The sequence below is a fragment of the Notolabrus celidotus genome, chromosome 6 (assembly GCF_009762535.1).
Source record: "Notolabrus celidotus isolate fNotCel1 chromosome 6, fNotCel1.pri, whole genome shotgun sequence".
NCBI classification, from domain to species: Eukaryota; Metazoa; Chordata; class Actinopteri; order Labriformes; family Labridae; genus Notolabrus; species Notolabrus celidotus.
In genome coordinates this window covers 29,094,672-29,107,897 of record NC_048277.1, presented here as the reverse complement: position 1 = coordinate 29,107,897, position 13,226 = coordinate 29,094,672, and the positions used below count along the sequence as shown (strand labels likewise).

Below are 13,226 nucleotides of genomic sequence, written 5' to 3'. Positions count from 1 at the left end.
AATGAACTCTTCATATATTGCTTTACACTGGTGCACCTATACATCTTATGAGAGGTTAAAGCAAACAGTGCAAATAACAGCATACAGAGATGTTCACAAGGTCTGCATCTGCCATATCTCTACATCATCACCCTAAGGTAATTCTTCAAATGCTATTTCCCAGAATTTGTGTTCTTTGCTATAAGACGTGTAATAGCGAAACCATTTGACGATTTTTCTAAGTAATTCTCAGCCTGTAATCACACTCTTTTTTCACTTCCCTTTTCTCATTAAAAATACTTCTATTGATCTAAACATATCAGCAGAGTGTTGTTCAGAGCTTGTACAGTATATCACATCTGTGTTGTTTTGAAATATCAGTCCCCCCCTTCTCTCTCTTACAGTAGCTCCGTGGTGCAGCTGTCCACCATGCCTGACATTCTGCCTCGGCGGGCCAAACCCCAGCACACCACTGAAGTCCTTCCAGTTTCTTGCCTGGAATTCTCTCTCTGTCTGGGGGGGAAAGGTTCTTAATAATATGACCTATATAGTCGTCTTTCCTTGCACCCCCATTCTGACTGCACCCCCCTCAAAGTGTGCACAGACCTCGGCACAAATCCGCAGCAGCCGTAACAACACATTAGCAGCAGTCACACTTAGCATAGCCGGCGCTGGGAGGGGTTTTCTCTGGCTGCTCTGGACCCAGGATGTGAAACTGAGCGGCTCAGATGGATCTGTGGATCTGAACGGTCCCCGTTTGTGCTGTTGTTCTTGGCCGCTGAGTTTTCCTCCTCTGGTACCGGAGAGGGAGGGATTGACGGAGGGGCGGGCAAAGAGAGCCACAGACATATGGTGAAGGGAAATCTCGTAAGGGTAAAGGTCACGGGGGGTCAATCTAACCTCCTGGCCTTTGGTTGATTTATTATCCCATGGGGTGATGTCGCCCTGCTCGGACTGAACAGAGACGGGGTCAAAGGGCGTACTGTATCTGTTGCTGTGGGGAAAAGCTGCAGAAAAACAGTTTCTGAGGTGGGGATGCAAGGACATTTAATATGAATATATAACACTGCTGCTTCTCCCAAAAGGAAACTAAGTCAATACTTAAGTAATAAGAGGGCTTAACTGTGATTTTGACATCTTAGAAGTGCTGTTAGGTGTAACCTGAATTGCTGCGTCTAAGCTTAACCTTGGTAAACCCTCTCTCATACCAAACATCCTGCTCACCATAACCATATAAATGAATTAAATCCTTTATTCAATAGCCAATAATAATTCTACAACATGAACTAAATGTTATTATTCTAAGAAACTCCCTTTAGTTCCAGTGTGAGCTGTTTTTTTTTTTTGTTGTTGTTTTACTTCTAGGAGCAGCACATTAATACTCTGCTCTGATGGGATCACAGGTGTGTGTTTATTGGGTGTTTTATGATGGTTTCGAGCCAAAGTAAGCCAATCAGAATAAACTGGGGCAGTCTATTTTATACTCAAAGACCAAATATGGGAATGTGAAATATTCTATGGCAAAGAGGTGCATGCTGGGAGAGGCAAAGGGGCTGCAACAACTGTCCTCCAGGCAACTGCCGGCCTCGGCTATTTAGGGACGACTCCTGACAGAGAGGCTGCCATCAGCTGCTGCTCACATTGTTTGTCACAACCTTGCTTGACACAGTGCAAACACACACACACACCCACACGCACACATACACCTGTTGACTCATATCTGCTTTCATATAGCACTGCTGGGCCTCTACATGCCTGGGCCTCCACAGACAGGTGGCCTCCTTGCACCCCCATGGTGGGCAGGCCCTGCCGCACAGCCATATGACTGCCACCCACTCTCCGGCTGAGCTTGTTAGCCCGTTTTTGTAAAATGTGACTTTTTTTAGGGAGTTATGAGATTACACATATCAGGCCTTTATTGATATATAATGTTTAGACTGCAAGGTCTCCTGGATTTTCACCCTAACACCTTGTCATGGCTTTTTTAACCGTCTGCAGAACAAAGCTCATCTGATTTGTCTTATTGGTTTCATATTAAGTGAGGAAATGCAGTTGCACCTGCTCATTATACAGAATCATTATCACTTGGCTACAAACTACAGACTTAAACAGGTTGACACAACATTGATTCAAAGATGATTTCACTGTTTTAAAAATGAAGAGTTAATTTGCAAAAACTGTTTTTATAAATTTTCAAAAAACATATTTCTTTTTGATATAGATTCCTGATAAAGTTACATTTTCAAGATACCTCTGATAAGTAAAGTCATTTTGACTTAGTCAAAGCCACCCGACTTCTGTTGATTGATCATACCAAAAGCTAGTATTAGAAAAAAAACGTGTTTTTTTTATTTTCAAAAGTGAGATAACTGTTTTTGCAAATGAACTCTTCAAATGTTTTAATGCTGCAGGCAGTAGTGAAAATGATCTTCAGTTGACTGACTTGGTATGACGTTTGAGATCAGGTTTGCTGTTGAGAATTATGCGGCATTGAGGCACTCCTTCCAAATTGGAAAGTTTACCAACTTTGGTGTGTTCAGGTGGTTTAAATTCGGAAAGTTGGGTTAAAATGATCCTTCTTGATCAAGGTTGAATGGCAATAAATACTAAAATAATGCCTTAGCTGGCTGCACAGTGGTGCAATGGGTAGCGCTGTTGCCTCACAGCTAGAAGGTTCCTGGTTCAAATCCCCGGTCAGTTTGCATGTTCTTCCTGTGCATGTGTGGGCTGGGTACTCTGGCTTCCTCCCACAGTCCTAAAATGTGCTCACCAGGTTGATTGATCACTCTAAGTTGCCCGTAGGTGTGAGTGTGTGCATGAATGGTTGTTTATCTCTTAGCTTAGACTGGGCTTTCTCACATTTAATGCATTATGATGAAGACTGCATATCCCATGAGCGCCATCACCCAGTCGTAAAGATGTGGTTCCTGCTGAGTGCAGAGTGATGACGTAATGTTAATTTATAGCTATGTCAAAGAAAACTGTAATCTAACAACAAAACTTTGTAAACTGTCACAGCCGTGGTGTGTCATGATCTGTGCACACAGTTTAACTCTTTTGCCCTCACAGAGCAGTGAAGCATTCACACGCTGGCATTGACATTTAATCCTCTTCATAACCATTTAGCTCTTTTAGCTAGCAAAGCCCTGGTTGAAGAGTTTCTCTGTTTAAAACAATACTTCAACAGAAAACGTACATCTTTCTGCAAATCCTGCTTTAATATCAGCCATGAGGACAAAACATGATGTAAAAGAAAACTACCTCACTCTCAAACTATCTTCACACTGAAAAATTTACAATGTGGGTCATGAAGGGGCCTCAACACAATAATAACTATTTAAAAATCTGTTAAAAACTCCTTACAGTGCCTTTAATAATAGTCTGCTAATAATTTACATCATCTTAAATGCTGTATGTACAGATAACAGTGTGTGCTGGTATAATTGTATGTGTTCTGTGATCATATTTCCAGCATTATAATGAAACTCTGTTCCAAGTGTTATTCAGGTGGCAGGATCAAAGACGACGTGGACCATGGACACAGCTCACAGAGTGTCTGGTTTCATGACCTGGCGTGAGCTCGTCCCCTGCACAGACTCCAGGATTGGCAGATTTCACTGTCCTGCGTCTGTGACAGTGTGTCCCTTATATTCTCCTTTTCACTGCTTCCTCTGATCCTCTTTTAAAGTTGTGCTCCTGTGTACTTCTGAGATCAAACTGTCTTTTGAAGTGGGAGTCTCTCTCTCTCTTCTCTCTGTCTCGTCTTGAGATGAAAGAGGAGCACGGGGTGACACAGAGCGGCCTCTGCAGACGGAGGTAGCCATGGGGTCTCTCTCATTTTCCTTCTCCCCCGCCTCCCCCCTCCTCTGTCGATCTCACTCCTGCCCTGCCAAAATGCTCCAGTGGTGATAGAAACCAGAGGAGGACAAAAAGCAGTGGAGCACTGCGCCCCTCTGGCCCATGTTGTCTCTCTGGCTAATTGAAAATGGCTTTGCTCTCTTCACTTACGCTCCTGCTGTCCTCCTCCTGACTCCTTTCTCCCCTCCCCCTCCCATGGGATGTCCCTCCCTTCTCTCTCTCTCTTCGCGCTGGACCATGCTGATCTTGGGACATCCCCAGTATTTTTTGGCCTTTGATAGCAAATATAATTGAGTTGTAATATGAAACTTATTCTCCTTTTCCTCTGCACGCCTTGTTCTGCAGTCTGTGGAATAACGCTGTTCAAAGAAGGGGCTGTGAACGTGCCATTTCTTCTTTCCCGTCCCCCCTTCATGGTGATTGCACAGTGAAATGAGAAGTTGAGGAGATTTGATTTGGATGGAAACTCAGGCCTTGGAGTGGCTTACCTTGACCCAGCTCTGCTGCAGAGACTTCAACAAAAACTTTCCGAAAAAAGACTACAAGAGAGGTTTCCCCCCTCCAACAAAAGCAAATTATGGAATCGATGACCTGGAAATCAGATTCCTCCCAAGCCGACAGAACAGACTGGAGTGTAATGAAATGGAGTTTTATTATTTACAGCAGAGCTACAGTGCAGAGGGTGTGCATGAATATCATTTACAATCATTTCCATCCATGTGAACTACAGGAGCCTCCCATCACTCCTTCAATCAGACGTGTTCCAGGTTGATCTTTCCACGTGATAATAAATACAGTACAATAAGGCAATGTTCCTATTTACAACTCTTATAAAACTGTACAGGAGAACAAACAGGCAGATAAATACATCAAGTGCCTTCAAATACAACCACTTTATTAAGATAAATATCAGATATTTTTGAACCACAGCAAAAATATGAAAATATATACTAGTGCAGGGAGAAAGCTTCTCCTCTTTCCCCTTCCCTTTTTTTTTTTTACCCCTTGTGTGTTTGTGTGCGTGTGTGTGTGTGTGTGTGTGTGTGTATGTGTTTGTGTATGTGCATCCGTCTTTTTAGGAATGTGCATGCTATAATTATGGGAAGCCTTTCATACAGTAGCGACATAGCTGAGTTATTTTCTATTTTCTACATCCTTCATGCCTAAGCGTCCTGTCTGAATGGGAACAAAGTGAAAGCATTGTCTTTGTGTTGATCTCAAACGTGCGCGCCCGTCGGTAGCCTGATACTCTCAAAACCTTTCACACAGAATTACTGCGGCCGCTCCTCCGCCGTTCAAATCCTGCACATTTTCCATTTGCAGTGAGTAATCTCACCTTACCAGGAATTCAGCACTTAATTAGCTATGGAGAGAGAAAATAATCAGACTTTTAATGGGGCAAATTTATATCAAATTGCACACAGCAGTGTGAGCCCCCCCTGAAGAGGGTAATAGGGGATATTAAGCGGGGTTCTGGTGGTGGTGGTGGTGCTCAAAATGTTTGAGATCAATGCTCACATGAAACGTTGGAGCCAGCAAAGAGACCATGGCATAATTTTAGGCTGTGCTCCTGTAACAGAACACCCAGACTTGTCAAAGCAGGTTTGCTATTTTTATTAGCTTCAACTTAGATGTAAATCAGATTAATGTTAGCCAGCCGTTCCAGGACTCATTTCTTTCCCTCCTTTTTTCTTTTACTCCAGCCTTCCGGTGCCTAACGCAGGGCTAAATCAACAGATAATCTGCCCTTCCCTCCTCGTGTTATTCGATCACTACTAACAAACACCCGCTGCAGCCTAAGTACAGTTAGGCTAGATGGATATGTGGCTATGGAAATAACCCTGTTGTGTACTGGGCGTGGATGGTGCCAAGATAATCAGAAGGATTTGAGGAATGCCTCCGCCACGGCCGGCCTCTCAGATTTTTCTCTGTGTCTTTGGGGAACTGGAGCGCTTTGATTGCATTATGACTTCATTACTGGGTTAGTTAGCTTTGGAATAATATTTGGAGTAGAGAAATGCAGCTCTGTGACAGGCCACACATAAATTAGCATAATCAGAGTGGTGTGATTATGAGGCTAATGTATGGTGGAATAAATTCGTGGAGCGTGCTTCAGCTTGGATTACTCTGCTGAGAAAGACTAAGGACCAACAGCGCAAGTGCAGAAAAGAGGGCTACATTTAGACGGCTACAAAAAAAAAGAAGAAGTCCAACGATCATCAGGAGGAGGAGGAGGAGGATGTCAGTCTGATTTTTTCTCCGCTTTCTGAGTTTAACTCTTACCATCATGTCTCAGAGCAATGCCAGCACCATGTTGACAATCAAAAGTTGTTCTCTTCTCAGGGGTCAAAGGTCAGTGAGGAAATTCTCAATTGCAAACAGAAGCAAGAAAGTTTTTTTGTTGGAAGACGAAGTCCCCTCGTTATGTGCAAGCTGGCTCCCATGAGAGGTTCCAGTCTGTTGTTCTGTGAAGTCCTGCACCTTTAATTCTCCTTTGGTGATGATGTCATCATTCCCCATGTGACCGCTAGCTGCAGCGTCATCAGAGCCCCTCGTCGATGCTGACGCCCATGCGTTTTTGGATGGTCACCCTGCGGAGGGAGGGCTTGGACAGTATCTCCGGTTTGGGCTGAAACTGCTCCATCAGGATCTGCAGCACTGAGTCCATTTTTTGGTCCATCTGATGGATCTGATTCAAACAGAAGAGGCAAACAGGTTAGATCAGCTGAATACCTTAGGGTATTACTCAGTAAACACTCAGTTTAAGTACAGTGTAGGCCTGCGTTTTGAGACAAACAAAGAATGCGAGTGAGTTCTTTTGTTTCTTATCCCTCTGCCTCTTTAATACAGTTGCCCTCCCAATGACAGAGCAGCGCAAGGTATAATGACACGTTAGTCTGCCAGTCGCCGTCTACCTGCTAAAGCCACTCATTACAAAAGCTGCTGAGCTATATGATCCCTGAGTAGGCGGACAGACACTTGCACACACACACGCATACACACGCTATTGTTTACATGTTCTCCTAACTGTAAACACAGGTGTGTCAGCCAACAGAGATGTCTCTGACGGAGCCCAGCCGGCCCAACCATGGTGTGAATACAGATGACTGATGGAGGTAAACAGACAACAGACTGCCTGGTGACATGCAAATACGCTGCACATGTACACACTCAAAACCACAAAAAAGAAGCAGCACACACACTCCGGCAACTTCAAAGAGATTTTCTCAGTCCTCACAGCCTTGGCCTCGCTTTTACCTCTGCACTTCTTTATTTTTTTTTCCCTCCTTATGTACTCACACAGCACACACACACGCACAAAGACGCAATACACTCTGATGGCTCCATGGGTTAGAAAAAAAAAGCAGGGGTAATGATAAAGATGGCGCTTCGTAAATCAAAGCCTAAACAGTGAAGCACATCAAAGAGACATAACATCTCACGCAGCAGGCAGAGCAGACAGATACAGACTCCCGTCTCTACTACACACTGATAGTGAACAACTCCGGCTTAACGGCGGTATTTCTGCCAGGGCACAGGCAGATAGTTAACATCAATGGCATTTTCATAGGCTGCAGGGTTACGGCCCCTCTTTCTCCCCGTCTTTTAGTGTGTGTGTCTGATGGCCCGGACATTTTTATGGTAGAGAGAGACATTTAGAAAGCTATTATTGTTGTTGAAATACGAGCCATAACAGGAGGCATACATCTGAGAAATGAAATTTCATCATGCCTCATCACGAACAGAACTTAGTAACTGTAAAAATGTCTGACAAACCTTCAGATTCAAGACAAATACAGAAGTTTTAGTATTTGCAGCTTAAAGATCAGGCCAGCTTTTCAATCTCAAACGTATACTCTAGAGTGGTGAGCATCTACACTGTAAGAAAACATGGATTGTATATTTTGTGTTGAGTAAATGCAGAAGCTTGAAAGACTTTACACTTTTTAAACATCACTACAATATGATTTTGGGCCTGTGTCCATCCGCACAGTATTTTTTTGCATTAGGAGTTTCCATTTTCTACACAAAACCAATGCAGTTTAGCATCCTAAGCACAAAAAGCACCCTCAGGCCTGTTTTCTGTTGTTGCGCTCACAGCACTCACAGTTGAAATTGTTCAAACACCATCCTGCTTGTCAAAATGTCACTTCGTTATCTTCTTGACCAATGAAAATGCAGACGGGGCGAATCTCCTGATATCAACTTTTTTCAACTTTGTCAACAACAATGGTGGAGGATAATCTTACTACACAATTTCCAGCAGCTGCCGCTTAATTTAAGACCAATTTCTATAATTTTTCCATCTTTTTTTTTCAAGTGATAATTCTGGGCTTTTTTCACCCCTTTATTTGATAGGATAGCAGAATATAGACAGGAAACATGGGGAGTAGGAAGTGAGGGAAGACTTTCAGCAAATGGTTGTGGTTGAGAGTCGAACCGGTGACCTATGCGACGAGGACTGTAGCCTCTGTATGTTGGTGCTTAGACCGCTAGGCCAGGGGTTCCCAAACTTTTCAGCCCGCGACCCCCAAATAAAGGTGCCAAAGACTCGTGACCCCCACTGTCCCTCAGAGTGATTTAATGTGGCTTAATTTAGCTCGTCTGCAGAAAATCAGCCTACCTATATGAGCATGTGGCCCTGTTTCCTGTGCCGTTATGAATTAACCTACTGCTACTGATGCTTTTGATAATTAAATGTTCACTAACCCTAAACGTAGGAGTCATCTGGCAAAAAGAAAGGCAGAAAACTCATTCCATTTTCTATGTTCAAGGTTTTAAATCAAGCTAAGCTACTATTTTTGTTGATATTTTTTAATAGAATGGGTAAAATGTACTATTTTTATATAACTTAAAAAAAACATTATGGAAAACAACTCACGATCCCCCAGGGGGTCCCGACCCACACTTTGGGAACCTCTGCGCTAGGCCACCAGTGCTCCTCATTTTTACATTTTCTTTGTAAAATTCTATTGAATGCAAAAAATAGGAAGCACAAAGAGAAACAGACCTAACAGTCACAACCAGCAGAAGTGCCTTGAGATAACTTTCATAATGATGATCTCTGAAATTGAGGTTGTCGGCGCTGCAAGCGTAAAAAAACAGCGTTAATGGATACAGGCCCTGAGCTATATCACACAAGAGCAAGTGCTGTTGTACTATAACAGCACTGCTGTGATTTGAAGAAGATAACACAGCTGTGTTGATACTCAGTACAACAGCATGACCTTGAGTGTGACACTGCTTTCACACAGCAGTACAAGCAACAGATTGCAGTAAAAAGGAATTCATAACTACGGATGATTATGTTTTGTTAATTTGTATCATTCATTGCCTTCTCTTCAATGCTTTCAGATTGTAGTTGTGAAGTTACAGTGCCGTTATACTCTGTATCTGCTCTTACGGAAGGCCTCTTGTCCTATCAGATTACTTAGTCAGAGCCAACCATATATATACATTTTGAAAACACAGACTCCTTCACTTTGAGACATTTTCTCTGATATTTCACCGTCAACAGTCTTCTCCGCAGAGATTGTACTATGACCTAAATAGTTGCACTATAAGTAGCAGAAGCACGCGCTGGGCCTGGATGAAGCTTAGAGAATAATAGGCTATCATAAACATGTTGGGCAGTAATCTACAGTCTTATCAACATTCTCGTTGGGGCTTAAAATGGATCAGGAATTCCTCCTGCAGTGTGTCTTAAAGGAGTGGCCCAGGAGACCCACAGAGCGGCCACAAAACATAATTAGGCAGGCGTGTTGCTAACACACAAGACTTTACTTATCGCCTCTGATTGTGTGTTTGTGTTTGCATGTGTGTGTGTGCTTTCTGGGGATGGAAGTGAGGGAGAGATGAAAAGGGGAGAGAGGGAGAGATTATGCAAGTGTCTGAATGTGTCACTGGCAGCATTCATACTTCTGTGTTGCAAGACAATATTTCCTCGAATGTGAATGAAAGAGTCTGGAAGTCAATGAAAAGAGGATGTGCTACAAACAAGAAAATTGGTGAATGTGGATGATGAAATACATATGAATATTGTTTTGGTGTTTTTTTTTAATTCTTATGAAATAAAATATATTCAATTTGAAAAATAGCAGAACCACATCGCTGTTCAAAATTGACAGCCTGTGATGACTCAGTTATCAGTTCTTTCTGAGGTCACAGTTTGTACTCTCTGTTGCTCAAATATCCTGTTATGAGTCTGACAGACAGTGTATGTGACGGTGTGCTTGTGACCACTGTTCCTCTTAATTTATACACATACTTCCTGTTTGACATGCTGCATTGTATTTTGTCATGATTAGTAAACCTTTTCCTTTAATGCACATGACATAATTCTGCTTTTGGGTATGATTCTGCAGTTTTTGGTGTAACTAGTAGGCCGTCTTCACCAAAATGAGTTGAAAATGAATATGAAAATGTTCCTTGTGTTTTACAAAGGGACTTTGCTGTTATGTTCCCCCTGTGTTTTCAGTAGTTGGGTGTCACCACTGCTGTGTCACACAAACACATGTGATCCAGTGACAGCTGATGCTCCAGCTGTCCCTGACCCTCCCTCTGACCACAGGCAACACATGGGACAGTCACAAGCAGTGCTGACACTCCAGCTGCAGGGGTTTCCCTCAGCTCTGATAAGGTCTCTCTGACCCAGTCTACTCAGAGACATGTGTCCAAGTATCAAGATCTTTGAAGAACAGTTGCTTTATGGAGATAAACTTTTCACTCCAGTTAAATGAAAAAAAAAGTGCAGTATTTTTAAATGAAAAGATACTTTATGTAGGAAATACCTGAGGGTTGAACCATTTTATTTCGATTAAACTGAATCAAATTCAAAACTTACTCCAATCAAAAGAAGTGTATGGTACTCACTGAAGAATTTTCCCTTATTGCTTGACAAATACAATACATGAAGTGTGATACAAACACTGTATTGGATCGATTAACACATTTATATCACACCCATGGTCTACATTTTATACATAGTCTGTATAAAAGATTGAAAGCACAACCACTCACCTAAGCTGAAGCCAAAACATTTAGAGCCCCCCCTGCTGATTGGCTGCTAAACAGGTCATAAAGCCTTCCTCCTCCATTATAACAGATGGAACATATGATACCTTTAAAATACACATAAAAAAAAAAATGTTCTTTGACATGCTTTCTGTCATGACAGTTTGTTCTTGTTATGATGATTAATGTGCAAGTGTTTATTTTTGGATATGTTTAGTTTTTTAGTTTTTTGTTTATTTTTTTTCGAACTCTTTGTATTATGTTTTGAACATTTTAACAGACAATATCAAGTTGCTTTGAGTAATAAGGCACAGGATTACAGTAATGTCTTAAACCCCCCCCCACCCACACAGTTCAGGTCCAGACTGTACGGAGGCTGGTGGACACATACTACACACACAGGCACACAAAAGGGAAAAAGAAAGGAAGAAAGAAAAAAATAAATTAATAAATTAAAAAAATAAAGAATATGACAAAAAAATAAAATAAAAATAAAAATATTTTTTTAAAAGCAAGCAGAAGATGCAGCAGTTGAAGGAGAAGAGTGGAAAGAGTGGGAGTAAGGTGAATTACTCACCATCAGCATATATGTTTAGTTTCGTTTTAATGAAATGTTTAAAGAGGGGACGTAACATTTTGATTGACAGCTCTGTTGACAAATGTGGGCTCCTACAGCGACTTTTACTGGATTAGCAGAGGAGAGAAAGACTGGAGAGAGAAAACTTAACGAACACTAACACAAGAGTCATTGAACTTTCTTAATCTTCAAGTGTCGGCTTCAAATCAACACAAGTATCTGTTCTGCTGTGGGCAGTAGCAACCTGAGGGATCTTCGAAGTTTGATCAGTAAGTTAAACATGTTTTTCAGGCCTGCAGCTTCACCTGCGCGACTGCTTTCATGTGTGACTTTGCTTTAAAACAGAAAAAGTGGGCGACCAATATCACTGAATATTTTGTATTATCATCTAAAGCCTTTATTATGTGAATAAAACAGGCGGGATATTGAAAGGGAATGGGGTATTTTGAAAAAAAAAAAGGTACCAAAAAAAGTTTTAAAAAGCATCATGGATACATTATCTACATTATGTGTGACCTTTGACCTGTACTTCATCTATTGCAGTGAGCGGCAGAGACACAAAGCAAAGAGACAACAGTGGGGAGACCACAGAGCTCCTGTTCACACAGGAACACCCTTCCTGAACCACCTTCCTGCCCTCCCCTGAGACTGTCTGTCTGCTATCTGCTACACAGAAGCAGACAAACAAACATGCATACAGCATGTACACGTATTTGTTTGGCCTGGTCTGCCTGTCACCTAGCAAACAACAAACAAACAAGGAGCAAAACAAGGACATTAAGTATGACCAAAGAGCTGCAGGAGAGAGTTTAGGCCCGAGGGTCATGATGGAAAACTAATAAAGAGCTAAAGAGGGTAAACAAGCGGGTGACAGCATGGGGGGAAAAGTCATCATGAGCTGTCACCATTCAGATTTAATTGCTGGTGTAGTAAGTTTGTGGTGCTCAGAATAAACATTGCTTTTTGTGGTTACATAGAAATGTGGCCTTAAACCAAGTTCATAATATGATTAGAGGAAAAAAGACAGTCTTACAATAAAGAACAGCAGCCAGTATGAAGAACAGCAGACAAAAGGACATGTCAGACATAAATTAAGTCAGATGTGACATGGATTTACTTTGTAAGTCTCTTTATAAAATCACTTTAAATGTTCCACTTACACAACTCTGTTTCTAATGTGATTAAGATGTAAGAGTTTACAGAATATTTACATTAATTAATGACTTAAAGGGCATTTCCTAGATTAATTACACCCTGTGTCAGGCTGAATTTGGGGAATTGTGTTTATAAGAGTGTAAGCTGACTGGAATATGGTGGATTATAGTGCCTTTGCTTCTAATGATTCTTTACATGTCATTAAATGCACAGCAGGCAACATATATCTGTATTATAGTGCAATGTTAGAGTGAGTCAGCAGAACATATTTACTAAGTGAATGTCGTCATATGAACGTATTTTGTTTTTACCTACTGAAGCATCTGACATCTGTGAGGACATTTAAAGTTCACCAGGTCAGTAACTTCCTACACTGTTTGAATAAAAACAAAAAGTGTCTGCTTTACATAGAAGTTCTGCAGAAAACATATCCTCACTGCACTCGCAGTCCTCACAAGCCGGCCTGTGCAGATCCAGCGATTCACACTGCCATCTGTTGGAGAGTAATAAAGCCTGGAGTAAAGCTGGGGCCTACTATTGCTGCAAACTGTGATTCGTGTTCAATTTTACTATTGCATGATAACTGGAAAAAGGAGACATGGCCTGCAAGAGTGATCTAAGATGTACGCGCTGAGGCTTTGAC

General features: G+C 41.7%; 1 protein-coding gene across 3 annotated transcripts in view; it reads right to left on the bottom strand.

Moving 5' to 3' along the window:
• Positions 1-4,470: 4,470 nt before the first annotated feature.
• Positions 4,471-13,226, bottom strand: part of kcnq1.2 (potassium voltage-gated channel, KQT-like subfamily, member 1.2) — a 221,242-nt gene continuing 212,486 nt past the window's right edge. For 2 of the 3 annotated variants that reach the window (XM_034685466.1, XM_034685467.1), the window contains one exon: positions 4,471-6,526. In XM_034685466.1, the coding sequence (XP_034541357.1) occupies positions 6,380-6,526 (147 nt within the window). In that variant the 3' untranslated portion in view covers positions 4,471-6,379. The remainder of the gene's footprint in view (positions 6,527-13,226) is intronic. The other variant, XR_004631540.1, reaches the window with a different exon arrangement.